This window comes from Bombus fervidus, chromosome 2 (genome assembly GCF_041682495.2).
Source record: "Bombus fervidus isolate BK054 chromosome 2, iyBomFerv1, whole genome shotgun sequence".
In the NCBI taxonomy this organism is placed as follows: Eukaryota; Metazoa; Arthropoda; class Insecta; order Hymenoptera; family Apidae; genus Bombus; species Bombus fervidus.
This window is the reverse complement of record NC_091518.1, coordinates 20,303,611-20,320,696: the sequence shown is the minus strand read 5'-3', so window position 1 is coordinate 20,320,696 and position 17,086 is coordinate 20,303,611. Positions and strand designations below refer to the sequence as shown.

Below are 17,086 nucleotides of genomic sequence, written 5' to 3'. Positions count from 1 at the left end.
TAACTAAATTATATATATAGATTTTTGCCAATGTTTCAGCACTTAGCATACCAGCTAAATGGACTTTGTCCGCATAAAACATAATATGTATGCGAATCTAACTTTCTCTCCACCATACCGACGATAAATTGAGAAAGAAACTTATTATTCAGTTTAGTTATTTACTTCAACAAATAAATCATATCCGAAATATAAGAAAATATATTGTAAATATCTTTAGTCACTATTTATGTATTACAGAGTTTTATTTATTTTCATTTTAAGATACAATATATCAGGTTATAAAATGGCCATATTCAGAGTGAGATGATAGAAAAAGTAATAGTCACATCAAGTATTAATTATAATTAACATTCCGTGCACCAGAATGTATCAACAGAATTAACGATATTATAAAATCGATCATATTATACATGTATAAAAAGACGGGTTAATATCTATTTGGAAAATGTGAATATGATTATAGACAATAGGAATACATGAAAATTGTATAAATAACAGACAACAATAAACTTGCTCACTATATATGAACAAATATTGTGGAAGATTTTCGTAGGCACATTATTTCTTTAAATACGATTGTATAAAAAATATAATTTAGTTATTTTAATAAAGGCAGATCAGTTGAGGCTGCATTTCCTAATGTAATTAGCAAGTGCAATTTGATTACGTTTAATTAGGTTTCTTTGGGAATGAAAATGGTTTTTAATTAACGATATAAGAAAAATTATATCAAAAGTTATCTAGTAAATAGTAAGAAGTTATTAAAAAAGTCGATGCATATATTCCTTATTTTGACATTTTCAGATCTTTTCTAAATTTTGCTACGAATTTTTCGAAGGGCCATGTTGCCACTTCACAGATTCTGATGCCCTTAAACCCTATTGTCAAGATCACCATTTTAAATGAATTTTTCGTATGCATACAACGGGTGGTCGGTTTTAATTTTCTAATTATACGTTAAAGTACATTTGGTATTATATATACCGTATGAAACTTACTATGTCGATGTGTAATCTCCTCCTGAATTTTAATTGCACTGTTTTAGTATCTTTATGGTGACACAAACAACAATAAAACTAATAAAAATACCAATAACTAAATTCCATATGTGAAGGAGTATTTAACTGCTGGCGGTCCGGATGGACATTATCAATAATGAATAGCGCAACTGAATCAGCATAATTATAATTTGAACACACATGCGCATGTACAAACAATAATTATTATATCTAACCTTCAATTTTGTATAAAATATGGAAGCAAAGTACATATATGATGCCAAACATACTTTTATGTGTAACTCGTAAAGTGAAACCGACTACCCTATATATGTATATATGAGAAAAGATTGTTTAGAATGGTGATCTGACAATATACTTCAAGAGCATAGATACCGGCGAGGATACAACTATTCGGGAACTTTACCTTTCGAAGAATTCAGTATGTTTCGTCAAATATAAATTAATATGTATTTTTTATCATTTAATTATCGTACAAATTTTGCCCAAAAGATTTCTAGCTTATAATAGTTAATAAAGATTATCTTTCATCAACCAACTTCGATTATCTCTATTAAAATCTATCGACAAGAAAACAATAACGAATAACTCATACAAATGACACTTCGTTTAGCGAGTGTCCATTTCTAAAACTATTTACCAGTTTATCAAAAATATTCGAATATTTTTCTGCTAAATTGTGTTCATTGCGAAAAGCGTCGAAAAATAATAATAAAAATAATAATAGTTTCACTGGTAAAGAATGTATTCGATAGAAAACAATTTGTATCGAAAAGATTTAGTAGTAGTGATATTCTTACAAGAACGCCGGTTTTACAACTGAATAATAATAATTTTTTTTTAAGAATTTTTGTTCTATATACTGATACCGATTAGCAGGTACAGTTTTTCGAAACATTTCGTCAAGTATAACTATGTGCTTCTTCGCAATTCAAATGAGAATCGCTCTTTTTGCTTCGATTTACTTTATCACGAATCCAAACGAATCATTAAGTAAACTAATTTGCAACAATCTTTGATTAATCGCATTCGCAATGAAACACATGTTTGGACGAAAGCCACGATTCTTACAATGCACAGAAAAATTATATCAAAAATTAGCGTTTCATTTTATCGAGTATAGGAACGACCATATCAAAAGACGGGCGTTTCCCTGGATCTTCGTTCATACAAATTCTAATAAGCTTAGCAAGATGCGGTGAAATTCCTGGAGGTATACTGACACGTAAATCCTCTAGTGCGATCTACAACAAATACACAAAAAATGAATATAATCACTAAATTACCGACTTATGTTAAATGAACGATGTACAAATCTTAACGAACTTTCATGCCACATTCCATCGGCGAAAGATCTGCAAATGGAACTTCTCTTGTCGCAAGTTCCCATAACAGGACGGCAAAACTCCACATATCACTGGCCTCGAGATTTATATCCGCCGGACGTTTACTTAATGCTTCCGGAGACATCCACGCTGGTTCGTAGATTCGACCCACCTCTTGAAATGAAAATTTCGAATCCGCCATGTTCACGCGAGCTGTTAAATCTTCATCAATCTATACGAATATCGAATATATTCATTACCGAAACTCTTACATAATAATATTATATCATTATAAAGACAAATGAAAATACCATAATATGTTTACTATTAAGGTGAAATCTACATCTATTTTGCCTTTCGAGCCCATGAAGAAATGCCATAGCTCTCGCGACATCGAGGGCAAGTCTAAGTGCACGGGCAGTGTCGACAACGACGCCTGTACCTCCATGTAAAAGCCTATGCAAACTCCCACGTGCCATATATTGCGAGACAGTTGCTAATTGCGGTGGTTGATTGACACAACCAAGTACAGGTAGTACATTGGGATGTGAAAAAATTCTTAATTTTGGGAATTCTTCGTTAAAGTCTCTTGAAATTCGAGCCGTACACTCACGTATATTCAAAATTTTTGCCACAATGTCATTGTTTTGCCAACGCCCACGCCATGTTTCACCACTTGGCGTACTAGCTAAATGAGTATGCAGAGAAAGATCTGCCATGTTTATTCCTTTGTGCCTTGATAGCGTTGCATCACCTAAATGATATAACTAGACATTAGTAATTAACAGTTACTAATTAGAATTCTTAAGTATAATAGAATACGTATAATACAATGTTACTCACGACTTCTAGTTTTCAAACCTAGCCAGCTTTGATCTTTAAACTGAATCTTTTTTAAGTCCTGTCCATATTCTACAGCTAAATCTAAAAAATCAATTTGGTAGTACAACAGTTCATATATTACAAATCTCCAAACAATGTATCATATATCAATAACTCCTTATCAATTATTAAGTACCGTGTAATCTTTTGGCCAAATGGCCTCGTGCTTTATCTAACGGAGTATCACCATCCTTGTTTGCAATTGATACCAAAGCACCAGCAGTTACCAGTTCTTCGGCAACTGCTTGATCACCCCAAAAGCACGCATAATGAAGGGCAGTGTTACCATGCTCGTTTGTGACATTGACATCTGCTCGATTCCTAAGTAACTATAAAAATAAATTCCATTAAATTCTTAAAAATAAAGAAACATGATTATTTTAATTTTTTCTGCACTTGACTCTCCAGCATTGATTGTTTCTTTACGTTACAAAATTTTTCAATATGTGAGTATATTTCTATCTCATCATTTTAACATACAATCAATTATATTTGGCTTACCAATTGAACTATTTCTTTGTGCCCGTGGGCAGAAGCAAGATGAAGAGGAGTATCATCACCTCTGTTAGTTGCATTAATACGTGCTCCTCTGCTAACTAACAACTCGGCCAATTTCAAGTGTCCCTCTTTGCAACACCAATGGAGTGGACTGAACCCATGATCATCGCTATACATAGAATATGAAATCATAAATGAAATCAGATTAATGTTACAATTTAATATAATTAAATAAATAAGAAATATAAAAACGGATACAATGGGATGATAACAAGGATTAGAAAAACCAATATATATTTTTTAAATTGCTATTATTATAATTAAAAAGATCGATCCAGATAAAAAACTTTAAACAACAACAAAAATACATTCGAAAGACCGGTATTAAAGAAAACAGAGAAGAATAATGGTTATAAAAAAGAATAATAAAAAAACGAGAACAGGAGACGGTGCTTCTCGGAAAATGGAATTTTCCTATATTTACCCTTGATTCATGTCATGTTCGGTGTCATCTAGCCAAACACGTACTTGCATGGCATTTCCTTCGCGACACCATTGAAATATATCTTCCATTTTTTTCACTTACAAATAAAATAAAAAAATTGTAAAAATATTATAACGGAAGGAGTGGCAGTGCTCCGTGCTTCAAAACACCGTAGTCGTCATATACTAAATATAACCATAATTCCACACACAAGCAACGCTGACACAAAAACTACACATTACTTCGCTGTACTTAGTAGGCGGATTAGTAACGAGATTCGAAATCTGCGGCGTACACCAGTTTACAAAATAACACACAATGTTGAATATAATGATTTTATTGCATTACATTAAGTATAATCGAACATCTGACCATATATGACGCGTGGTGTTGTGTACAGTGTACTCCCCCAACCACGAGATGATTACTTCATACTAGTTCATATTATTAGAGAAGACACTCTCTCTCTAAGAGAGTTAGAGGCTAGAAACTATATAGAATAGTAACTCTATCTACATGTACCAATAAAATCGAAAATCAAAAAGATTTGCTATGTTATAACCTCAGTTGGTATCTACGATCAAAAGAGTTGCATAGTAATACGCCAGATGGCGCGTTGCAATTATTTGAATATTTCATTCTTATAAATTGGTAAAAAGATTATAATTTTCCGTTATTTTCTGTATTTTATATATCCAGATACAAGACTAAAGCGCTATAAAGGAAAAATAAATTTTAAGGTCATATATTAAATTATATTTCATTCAAAATATTAATAAATCATAAATTACATTATTTTGTTATATAATATACTATTCTGGTATTTTAACCATATAACGCTAAATAATTTATATTGTTTTTCCAACGTTTTTCCATATTTAATTAAGCTACTTTATACGTTTCAATATCTCTTCTGCATATTTTTGCTTCGAGCGTTGTTTATTTTACTTCGTTGCAAAGGAACGTTCAGATACGAGAAAGATTTATAATGAATATTCTATAGAGTTTTTCAAACGTAATTAACATATTTTTCTCTTAAGAAATAATAAGCAATACATATTTTGTATCATTCAGACGAAGCTTATTAAATAACTAATTTAATAATAATGCACGATAATATCGCACGATGCTTTCTTTTCTTTCTTTTTTTTTTTTTTTTTTTTTTTTCGTCCATCCTCGATATAACACGATGAGTCTCAACCCCACCAGAAGAACTTAATTACACAAAGTCAGGAATAAAAGAAATCCATAAAGAAATCCTCTTATCTCTCTTTCATTTCCCTTCTGTTTCTATATCATCCCCAATACTTTTCCAAGGATGGCTCTTGTACTTACCTTTGGATTACCTTTCCCTTCGTGTACAACGGTAATTACACGATCTCCACGCGAATCGATTCTCTGCTGTTCAGGTGGAATTTAAAATGATATGTATTTTCTAACGAACGTCATCCGAAACCATAACTCCTCCAAGGTGGACAGTTAACAAGCATTCAGCCGATGATTTTTCTAACAGTCGATGATCTTATTGGTCACCAGCCAGGCAGGCCTCCGGTACGTGATATTGTGGCAATCTTATTTGAATTGTTAATACGTTGTTAATACGCGGAGAAAAAAATCGCGACACGCCAATGGGTGTGCGCAATTCACGTAACCACGAGTCGATAATTACCGAAGGTGTGATCTCCACCTGTTTTCTTGCATTAAATTATTCTCTTCTATACCGCTGATATTACAATTTTTATAATAATCAAAAATAATTGAAACCACAACGTTCATCAGTGAGTCTTTCAATAGTAAAGCGACGCTTTAATTTTCATATCGTATTAAATAAATATTCGCGTAATATTATAATATACCGATACGTTTAAATTAAATGCAGATATCAAATATGCATAATGTTGTTGTTCGCCCTTGATCCGTACATACTTGAAGCACTTCTTTTTTTTTTTTTTTTTTCATTAGGAAAAAAAGTACGATAACTGCTGCACATTGCTATTCGATCTTGTCGTGTTTGCGATCTCAGGCAAGCGTGCATTCGGAAAATTCACACGTGTATAAAATATGTTAAACAGTTCGATTAATTTCATTTGTCAAACTGAACCGGCAAATAATCTTCATGAATGCGTCGTATACTTTAGAATAACTTAACTCGCGTAGCTCGTAAGAGCTCGGAAAGTAGGTTGGCCACGTGACCAGAAAATAATTCGAGATCTTAGGAAAAAGTTGACAAAGAATAAGGGAAATTTTTTCCGAAAAATTCCCAAGACATCGAGCTACGTTACGCCGTTTAAGAATGAGAGAAGGAAACACGTGAAAGCAATTAAGATCGACATGGTACGTTGTTATTCGTATCTTTCCCTTTTCCAGTTTCCCTTTTATCGCGCGATATTAAATGGCACCTGTCGTAGATTCCGTTTGACTAATCAAATTCAACCTTGTCTCTCTATTAAAGTGATATTGTCATTGAACGGTGCACTTTCGTTGTTCTCTAGTGTATCGTAGGAATATGTAATGCGAATGTGTTGGTTCGTCACGCCTCTAAACATAGGATGAAATCGAGGATAATAAATTACTAGCACGTGAGAGAACTTCACTGGCAAGAACGACGGGTTTATGATGGATATCGTTAAAACCATATCCCTGTTTTATGTGGACCGGTGATTTAGGAGGAGGAACAGTAGCACGTAACGTAAAAGTGCTTAGCGATTAACGATCGATATAAATTGTAACTATTTCACTGATGATTCAGCGAATTAATGTTCGAAATTACCAGTGTTATTATTATCGCTGGTATATGAAATAAGAGTTGAATTAATCAGATTGTTATTTCAATCTTGATCATCTATAGATAAAACGATTTCGCAGGAGCGAGCGAAACAATTGCAGGGAATCGTCGAAATGGCCGATAAGAAAACGCATAGGAATTAGTGGAATGTGACGAAATAAATCGGCATTGTGGAAGCTAGATAGAAGTCTTAGCCTTGCATCGTAGGTGTGGTCTTGCGCGGCGTAATATTTACGATGGTAACACGTCGTTACGATATGAATATTATCGGCTGATCCACGTACATTACGAATAATAATCCGAAAATAACACGTGGTGCCGTTCAACTCGAGCGTATTACATGCAAAATGTTTTTTTTATTTTTCTTCCTTTCTCTTTCTTCTCTCTTTGTGTAAACTGTATACGATGACTAAAATGATAAAAAAACGAGAAGGAAGAATCGATCTTATCTAAACAACTTTCAAACAATATCGTAAAGATTTGGTGAAAAGAAGGACGCTGTATGGCGCAATGATACTGCCCTTGTTCTAGATCGTTTCTTTGAACAGTCTGCACTCAACCTCGGGCAAAAGTGGAGGCCATACATAGACAGAGGGGGAAAAGTATTGTCTACAATGTTGAAACTCGGAGCAATTATTCGTATAGCTGTAATTGAGATGTATAGATGAAACGTCGAAATGTTTCAACGTTAAATACGAATGTTATATGGATTCTTTAAACGCTAATTGAATACAAGGACACGCGTTATGGTTGTTGGTGAAGTGGCCAATTCGAACATGAACGTTATCCGTGCGCATTGCGAGCCTTGATATAATAATTAATAATTGATTAAGTTGTCTTATTTATCATAGGAATTTAGGTATACAGATCCTCCCACAGGGGAGCGTACAGGGATAGTTTTAATATACGTTGAAAACGCCGAGGCCGATAATTATGTAAAATAGGAACGATCATGCAGCATAGAGAAACGTGTATTTAGAAGTGGATTAATCACAGAGACATATGATAATAAATTGTCAATAAAATCGTATAATTTATTACTTGACAAGGTTTACCAACTCATTCAGATCACGTTACTTACGAAGATTGGATTATTTACGACGTCTAGAACAACGTTTGATTTCTTTTCTTACGAAAGTTATTCTGTAAAATATATGTAACAGAACTATTTGTCGTTCTAAATATTTCAATCGTGTGACGTATAACTCTTTGCTAACGTTTGAGAAAGAGAGATTGTCTCGTTTCATTTATGACAATAATATTATTAATAATAGTAATATCGTGCGCAAGAAAAGAAAAATAGAGTTTACACTCGTTTAATACTATTGCGTGGAGATTACAATTAACTGGAAGATCTAATGATTTAATTCGTTCGACGTGTACGACGGAAAGTGCTCCTGTACCTTGAAACGCGTGACAAGAGATACGCAAATTAACTGCTGAGATACGATCTTAATTCGCCTGTCTATACACCATTCCTTCGTGATATATGAATAGCTAAACAACTGTTCAAAGTTGGAATAATTAATCGTATCGTTTCCACATTCTTATAATAACCTTCATTCTTATAAACAAATTTCGTAATTTTTCTAATACCGTTTATGATGTCATTTTGTTCCATTCATCGAAGTCACCGCATACAAGATAAATCTACAAATCGTTCAACGAGTCTATTATCGGATAAAATCAAAGATGAATCGTTTGCCAATGATATCCCACACTAATCATTGTCATTTCTCTTATTGTTTTACCTTTCCCATTTACGCGCGCGTGTCGAACGATTATGCAAGGATCCGAGCGTGGCTTTGTTCCATGTAACTCGAAAGCCCGAGGAATAATTAAGACGTTCAATGATTCATCGACGTTGATGGATCAACTCGAACATTTTGCTTTCTCTTCATAACGAGTTGTATTAGCGCGTTTCAGAGAGAAATCCGGCCGATCACCACGATAATAATTAGAGGAAGGAAGCCGATTTACCCCGAACGAAATCGGAAACAGAGTGCAGTAATACTCGCGTAAGGAACAAAAGATAGGAATGTAAGTTGAAAGGCTACGGTAAGGATAAAAAAATGTTGGAAATTTGAAATATCGAGCACTTTGAAAATGAAATTTTTAATTGAAAAGTAAAGAATTTGCACGTGTTCCAAAATTCGAGAAGGTAGAAGGTTTGAAAACACGAAAAGTAAAAAATCTGGTAACGGAGGATCTGAATGTTCTAAAATTCAGAAATATTAATTAAAATAAATAAATATATATATATATCAAGGATACGTTTACGTTATTGAGAGATAGTCCTGACGTGAACGTAGATATACGGAGCGCAAGTCAAGGACTCTTTGTTCCTAGAAAGCCTGCATTTTTCTTCTTTGTAATGCACAATAACAGCCATCTTAACATTTTTTTGTTATGTATAATAACTCTTTAAAGAACTTTATCGAGACAAGGACAGGCCGAAAGAAGTTATTACATATTAGTACATTGTTATTACATTTATCATGCTTCATTAGTCAACGTAAGTTTCCTATATCCACCTTCTTCATTTTTGTAATATATAAACAACGAATTTGCGTACTAATTTCTATTTTAACAATTTTGGTATTCCAGTCGTGTTATATTAATTTTTCAGCAGTAATTAAAATGCATATACTATGTATATATGTATATGAATCGTGACGGTAACGATGGAAAAATAGTTGAAGGAATTAATTAAATGTAACTTGTAGCAGACTGTTCAGATTCTTGTAGCGATTATGCGAATTAAATGAACCAAGATTTCATACCTCGCTTATGCATATACGCAGCTGTCTAATGGCTACAAAATGCCAATATTATATATATAATACGTACGTAGATATACGTATAGTCCTTTCAATTTCAATATAGCAAGGCACGCCTTTAAAATATTTCGCGCAACAAAAATTTCATCACGACATTTTTGAAAGATATTTTTTGGAAATTATTTTATGACGTTATTGATTCAATGTTGACGAATTTTTATTTACGACACCTTTCTATCAGACTATGACAATCAATAAATTCCTGAACACGATCACGAACACTGATCACCGCAGCGTCATGAACATCCTGTATAATAAATTCATACAATTACGTAACACGGATAAACGGAAAAAATTGGGTAGATTTAAATGTAATAAAAATTTCTCATTCACTCTGCGCTAAACAAAACCGATCGAACGTGAAATCATTTCATGACATTCACTGCTGGCTTTTGAATAACGCGGTGATATCAGTCGTGCCATTCTTGTCTCTAATTTCCTTCATTGCCTATATGTATTATCGTATTAATTCTGTTTCGATAAAAGTTTGTTCATTTTTCAGCGTACAAAAGGGAAATCCGGCATTTTTCGATACGCACCATGATGAAAATTTATGGCGTGTTATCCGATACTGAATCGTAAACACGATCCAAGCGAAATTGGCCAACAACAATAATTTTTAGACGGAGAAACTCGTTGTTTGACTTCAACCTCGACCTCAGGTTCAACCAGAAGAACAATGGATATTTTCACGTAATTTGCCTCGACCAGGCAAAGGCGAATTTCACGATTTCCTTTATCGTTTCACTTTTTTTTTTTTTCTTTTAGAAGCAAATACCGTTGTCTTGTACAATAAACTGGATTTATTGATATATTAGCGAAACATACGCAAGAAAAAGACAGGATTTAATACCCTAAATCGTCCATTATCTTGTTTGAGATTTTGTTTGTTCGTTACTCGATATGAACAAATTCTTTAAAAATATGACTTATTTGGTCTCGCTGTTAAATAAAATTACTTTTCGTCAAAATAAAAATTATGAAATAAGGGTAATTATGATAGTTAAATTGGCTCGTTATTTCAAGTTCTTAGTTCTTATTCTACCCCAAATAATATTTTCCTGAGCCAAATTCTAACGACACAATTCTTCCCAGTTTCTTAGTATCCTCTTTTTCTATACTTAGCTTCCCTCGTTTTTTCTTATTTGATGTCATAATTCTGTTTCTTTCCTCCTTGAACATAAGTTGTAAATCCAACTCTATATATCAATATGCTATACATGGCAATCTTTATGACGAAGTCCATGGTACAAGTAGCGTTTAAGGTATTTCGGTCTCGAGATACCTATATAAATAACCATAAAACAAACGAGCTACGCGGTTCATCTATCATTTTTATCACACCGGTTATGCGAAACTTTAACGAATCGAAGAAACCGGCAATTACGTTCCGTTTTATGTTAGTTGGAATCGTGTATCAGACACCATTTGCACGATTCAGCATCCTTGTGTAACGCTGATCGGGACGAAGTTGTGAGAAAAAAATCGCGTGACTTCTTGCAACTTTAAATTCCAGAAATGTTTCCCAGTCGAAGTATCAGTGATTGTCGATTGCGTAACAACGTCGATTATCGTAATTAGTAAATGATTTCTTGTCGTTAACGATCATTCGAACGTTCATTACGATACGCCGAGAATTTCTCATGCTGTTACATTGCACGAGATTAAGAATAACACATACCGATTTTTACGCAATCAGAATGTCTGTACTTCGTTAAATAGTATGCAAACTTGTCTATATTTATATTTTCTTCGATTAATGAATCTACATTATGGAATCAGTTATGATTGACAATACAGTTGCAAACGTATGTAATTAAGTACGTGTAGTTGAGCATCAGTCGATTAATTCTCGAAAGTTTTCCAATTAAAAGATTTTCCATTACAAATACCGACTGTTAATCGTCAGTTCTTAATAATAAAAGGAACATTGAGAAATAATAAATGATAAATAGTTGATATTGTCATTAGATAAAAATATCAATGATCGATCGTGATTTTCCAGTTTTTAATTGAAATTGAACGAAGTTTTAGTCGATGTATAACGAACGCTGTTAACGATGAAGGTAACTATACGATCAATCGACGAATACAGGTATTCCATAATATTTATCGATTTGACATTGACTTTTCTTATTTCTTCGTTATATCGTTATTTGTTGGACGGTATCGAATAATCCATAACTTAACGTACACTAGTTCGTCGATGATATAGACGTTAAATGTAAGAATAAAATGTTGCTGTATCTGGGTGTAGCGTTGCTATCTTGTATAATTGAGATTGTAAATTATTGTATCGGACAGTATTGTTACTGTAAAAAGTTGTGTCAACATAACGGTGAGTGTGTGTTACTAATTCCTTCAATATTCATTATCGATAATTGAATTCGAATTTTTCATACGCGTCATATCAATTATTGACAAACGACATCGTTAATTAATCGTGTTTTAATCGCAACACAAAAAGTTATATCTGTGAACATTTAATTACGAGATTAACAGCAGCAAGAAAACAAGCAGATTAAATGGAACACGATATCGAGCTTCGTTAAAGTTACTGATACGATCTATTGGCATAACCTATTTATTGTTCGAAAAATGAAATTGATCGACCGATCGAAAAAAGTATTTTTGGCAATGAACTTGGTCGTGATACGATCTTTTGTTTATGTTATCGAAAAGTAAAGTACGTAGGAAAATCGTTGAAACGATTAATCACGCATAATCGATCATCAGACTGTGGATAATTATGCAAATTGAAGAGATGTGACGAAGGTGACAAATGAAAAACATGAAATGATTGAAAGAAACGAGAGTTTGAATATTTTACGCACATATGTTTGCATATTACGCGTATTCTGTGTATTTTTACAATTAAAAATTTCATTAATTCGAAGGATGTAAAACCGTGGCCGAATTTTTTTAGACGGGAACGAACTTACCGAAGACAACGAATCAACTATAGTTCGTATTAGGGTGCCATGTTCAGAACGAAACTGTTGCTCGGGTAAAATCTCTTCCACTGTGTCAGATAAAAAAGAGAGTGATACAAATTTGGACAAAACTAAGGAAATAAAACTTGTGCAAGAGGCAAAACCGGTTTTCTCGGAAGAAACACGGACTGTTTCTGCAAAGTTACCTCACAATGGACGCAGGTAATAACCGTGTTTATTTATTAATTTAGAAACACTTACATCCTGATAATAATAGTATCGGTGATTTTTAATCGACGAGCTAAACATCTTTAGCAGTGAATTAACCTGTTAACCGAGAAAGACAAATTAACTTGTCAGATGAATTGTCAATTTGTTAGACATAATAATCACTTTATTTAAAAAAAACTACTTATCTTTTTACACGTCGTTTTCTTTCCGTTCAAAATTACGTCGTATTCATATTTCCAAGGAATAACTGAAATTGATCTTTATTCGTTTCAAATTTTACGATTAACTGTACGTTGAAAATGACAACGTGAGTTTGTGCTCGCCACCTATATGCAGATGCGCTAATTACAATAAATAGTAACTAGAAGATAGTTCTAGATATAATCGATAGATTTAATCGATAGGTTTAAGATGTTCTTTTGTCTTTTATCCCTAGTCCGTGTAAGAAAGTGCAATAAAAGTTTTTCAGCTCAGACCGTTTTCATAGATTTATCCAAACAATAAAATAATAGCTATTGTGATCCTACCTCTGAATACAGAAATAACAACACTGTATCGTGATTAAATTCCTTCCTTAATCCTCTATGATACTATTACCAACTATGAACTATCGAATATATATATCTAAATACATTACACTATAGGGAAATTATTATAATCGAAATGGTACAGTGATATCAATGCTTTATACGTAATTATTTTTTTTTACCTGACTAAAAGACGATATTAGTTTTATAAAAAAGTCACAAAAAACCCACTTGTTTATTTTCTGCGCTAGTTACAAAACCGAAGAGTCTGGAACTATTTGTTCTTTGCAGAAAGAAAAATCGTTAACAATCGCAAAGATAAGAAATGTCACTAGTTCCGATACTAAATGAAGTTACATTAAGTGGAACGCAAATTGAGAATTATCGAGCGTGACAAAATGTTTCAGAACAGCGATTTGGGCACCTGCGCTGCAAAATCAACTAGATAATATTACAAATTCTTCCTCGGAGGCTTGTAGAAATACGACAATAGTGCAAGCTCAGATGGAAGTACGTCCTATGAATATTGCGACGGACGACACTGCCGAATCTGTCCGAGACGATTACGCTAATTCTCCGCAACATTCATCCAAACGCAGTTATTTAACGGATAAAAGAACCAAGAAGTTAAAATGGAAGACGGAAATTTGCTCGAGGTTAGTACGCAAACATTTCGGTATTTGCCATAATTCTTATTTTCTTTCCAACCGAATGTCATCAGATATATTCTACTTATAAATCAAAGACTCTGTCGGGTTGTCGGAAAGTTCGTCGTGTTTCTAGTAGTTTTTTAAATAATCCTGATAGGTTTATTCTATTATATTTATATCATGTACTTAATTATCGTGTAGATGTTACATGTTATAAAACATTGTGCACATGTACATAGCTATCAGCGTTATGAATTTTTATAAGATTTGAAGAGAATTATTTATTATATTCTTTTGTAAAATATTGCTCGATAATACCGCTTTCAGACCAAACGCATTGATTAAAGAGAACGATCTAGCATTTGTCGGTAGAAGCAGTATTATTTTTAAAGATTTTGCATTTACATGAAAAATAAATAATCTTTACAAAATATCTGCGAAACTATTCAAGAAATCCATTGTTAAAAGATGCATTTTTTTTTTTTTTTTTTTTTTTTTTTGAAGCAGCGATTATAAAGTTATACGATAAATAGTAAACAGCATTATAAGAAAAGCATTGTAAAAAATATTGATTACTATGATAGAATATTTTCAAATTTTTCGAAAATTTCGCTACGAATTTTTCGACGAATGCGATATGTCGGTATTTTTATCATTCAATTATCGTAGAAATTTTGTGCAAAAAATTTCCAGATTGGGACAATTAAGAGCCAAAGACTTAAAAACCAATGAGAGTGGCCAGAAGTTTAGAAACCAAATGCTAGATATCCCTACTCGAACTTCCAATAATTTATCGCCAATTCGACACTCGATGACGCTGCACAAGAATCGATCTGCCAGCGTATTCACCTCAACGAGGATCAGTGTCAACGGTTCGAACTTTAGACCGATGGATGACGAAGCCATGGCGACAAACGGTAATAAAATGGAAGAGTACGATGGGATTTCGAAGAAATTCCAGAACGACTATCCATCGATCGTCAATCTGAACGAAAAATCCATTTGCAATCTGGCCATCAATGATATAACGATGAATCGAACTCAATTGTCAGATATATTCGAAAGTAAAAGTATGTCAACGTCTGTTCTAACAACCACAGGGGCTTTGATTATTACTCTGAAATTCTATCGGGAAGAAAACAATAACGAAATGCCTCGTAAAAAAGACACTTCGTTTTGCGAGTTCCCACTGCTGAGATTATTTGCCAGTTTTTCAGGTATGTTCGAAGATTTTTCTGCTAAATTATTCTCATCGCGGCAAGCATAGAGAAATTCTATTCGAATCTCTGATTATGCGAAAACAGGGACTAATTCTAGGAACGAAACCATGTACATGGAGTTTCCTAACGTTGGAAAGAAACTTACAGGTAACGAATCGGTATACGATAGGAGATAACGCGTATCGAGAAGAACGTCGAGTATAATATTCTGTTATAACGGAATAATATAAATAACATAAATTATTTAACAAAATAATTTCTTTTCTCGTTCTGGAAACAAGAATCTCAGCTAAGATTCTTAATACAAATAATAATTCGTTATATAAATAATAATGGTAATGAATCGTTATCTTCTATCTTTTATATATTTATATTTATGTTATTTAATTCTTGACGATTGTTTGTCGTTGATAATTATTGATATAAATTAATTATATACATGTATCTAAGTCGTATGCGTTATATATATTGTACATATCGATATGATCGTTATTACAATTGTTTTTCATGGTAAATTAGCGATTGTAAATTAATTAGGTTTCCGAAATATAACGTTTTAATTATACATGATCTTGTAATTTTTACAACTGGATAATAATAAAATGTATTGCTTGAAATTACCAACGTACTTCGTAGTATCAAGAATTGATTAGCATATCATTCATTTCGATCAATTCTATAAACGTTCTTCGTTCTTCTCTCTTATGTGCTGACACTGATTACCAGCTGCATGTTGCTTCTTCGCAATTCAAACGACAATCGCCCTTTTTGCTTCGATTTGCTTTATCGTGGACCCAAGCGAAGCGTTATGTAAAGCAATTTGCGATAATCTTTGATTAATCATGTTCGGAAGGAGACTCGTGTTTCAACGAAAGTCACGATTCCTGCACAGTGCACTGCTCATCCTTGCACGGTGATTTGCAAATTGAATAATTGAATAATTTAATCTATTCTTCCTACGTAAATCATTTAATCGGGAGATAATTATTACTTGAAAATTTGATGATCAAAAAATATTTATTAGAAGCAGATGATAGTAGTATAAGAAGTAACTTGTTTAATTTGATCTTGTAGAATAGACGAAGTAATTTTATTATAGTAAAACATGTCTATTCTAAGAATAGCCTTCAACGAATACTGTTAATTTTCATTAGAAAATTATTTTCGCAATTCTTTAAAGGCAATTTTTGGCATTTATTTTAGAAATCTTCTCCGTCAAGGCTGAATTCTTAAGATCGACTCTTCGCCAAAATTTCGATATAAATATTTGTCCATCACAGTGGTCAGTTCACGTCAAAGGTATATCATCAGAACAGTGGGCGATTACGCAATGATACACACCGCGCATCCTTTGTCGTCGTTTCCTCATTGAATCATCCAGAGACACGCGGCTTAATTAATCGAGACGAGAACATATTGCAGGTATTCCCACCGTTGGGTAACTGCAGGCGTTTTTCTTCGCGATAATAGCATTCTTCTTTTCAATTTGTGGCATCCTCGTTTTCTTACATTGCCACTGGCATAGGGACTAGAAATTTAATGCTTTTATAAATCCATTCGCTATCTTGATCAACCGGCAGCCAACTCGTATTTCTATTCACGGCGTGCATTGACACGATCAGATAATGAGAGACAACGAGACGATCGAAAACCGAATTCCTTTTCGCACGGTAAAATTGTTCACTCGCC

General features: G+C 33.2%; 2 protein-coding genes across 3 annotated transcripts; one reads left to right on the top strand and one right to left on the bottom strand.

Annotated features, from left to right (window-relative positions):
* Positions 1-324: 324 nt before the first annotated feature.
* On the bottom strand, positions 325-4,683 carry Ilk (integrin linked kinase). The gene is made up of 7 exons (XM_072020939.1): positions 4,212-4,683; positions 3,731-3,896; positions 3,366-3,558; positions 3,191-3,271; positions 2,659-3,101; positions 2,349-2,579; positions 325-2,266 (listed from the first exon to the last, which is right to left on the bottom strand). Exons 1-7 carry the CDS (start codon positions 4,298-4,300, stop codon positions 2,120-2,122), a joined length of 1,350 nt encoding a protein of 449 aa, XP_071877040.1. The 5' UTR covers positions 4,301-4,683; the 3' UTR covers positions 325-2,119.
* Positions 4,684-12,008: 7,325 nt separating this feature from the next.
* LOC139994551 (uncharacterized) lies at positions 12,009-16,021 on the top strand. Of its 2 annotated transcripts, none has more exons than XM_072017337.1 (4): positions 12,009-12,087; positions 12,763-12,991; positions 13,935-14,183; positions 14,871-16,021. In XM_072017337.1, exons 1-4 carry the CDS (start codon positions 12,072-12,074, stop codon positions 15,442-15,444), a joined length of 1,068 nt encoding a protein of 355 aa, XP_071873438.1. In that variant the 5' UTR covers positions 12,009-12,071; the 3' UTR covers positions 15,445-16,021. The 2 variants fall into 2 exon arrangements, with proteins under 2 accessions (XP_071873438.1, XP_071873429.1); XM_072017328.1 differs by having other exon boundaries at positions 12,011-12,174.
* Positions 16,022-17,086: the final 1,065 nt, after the last annotated feature.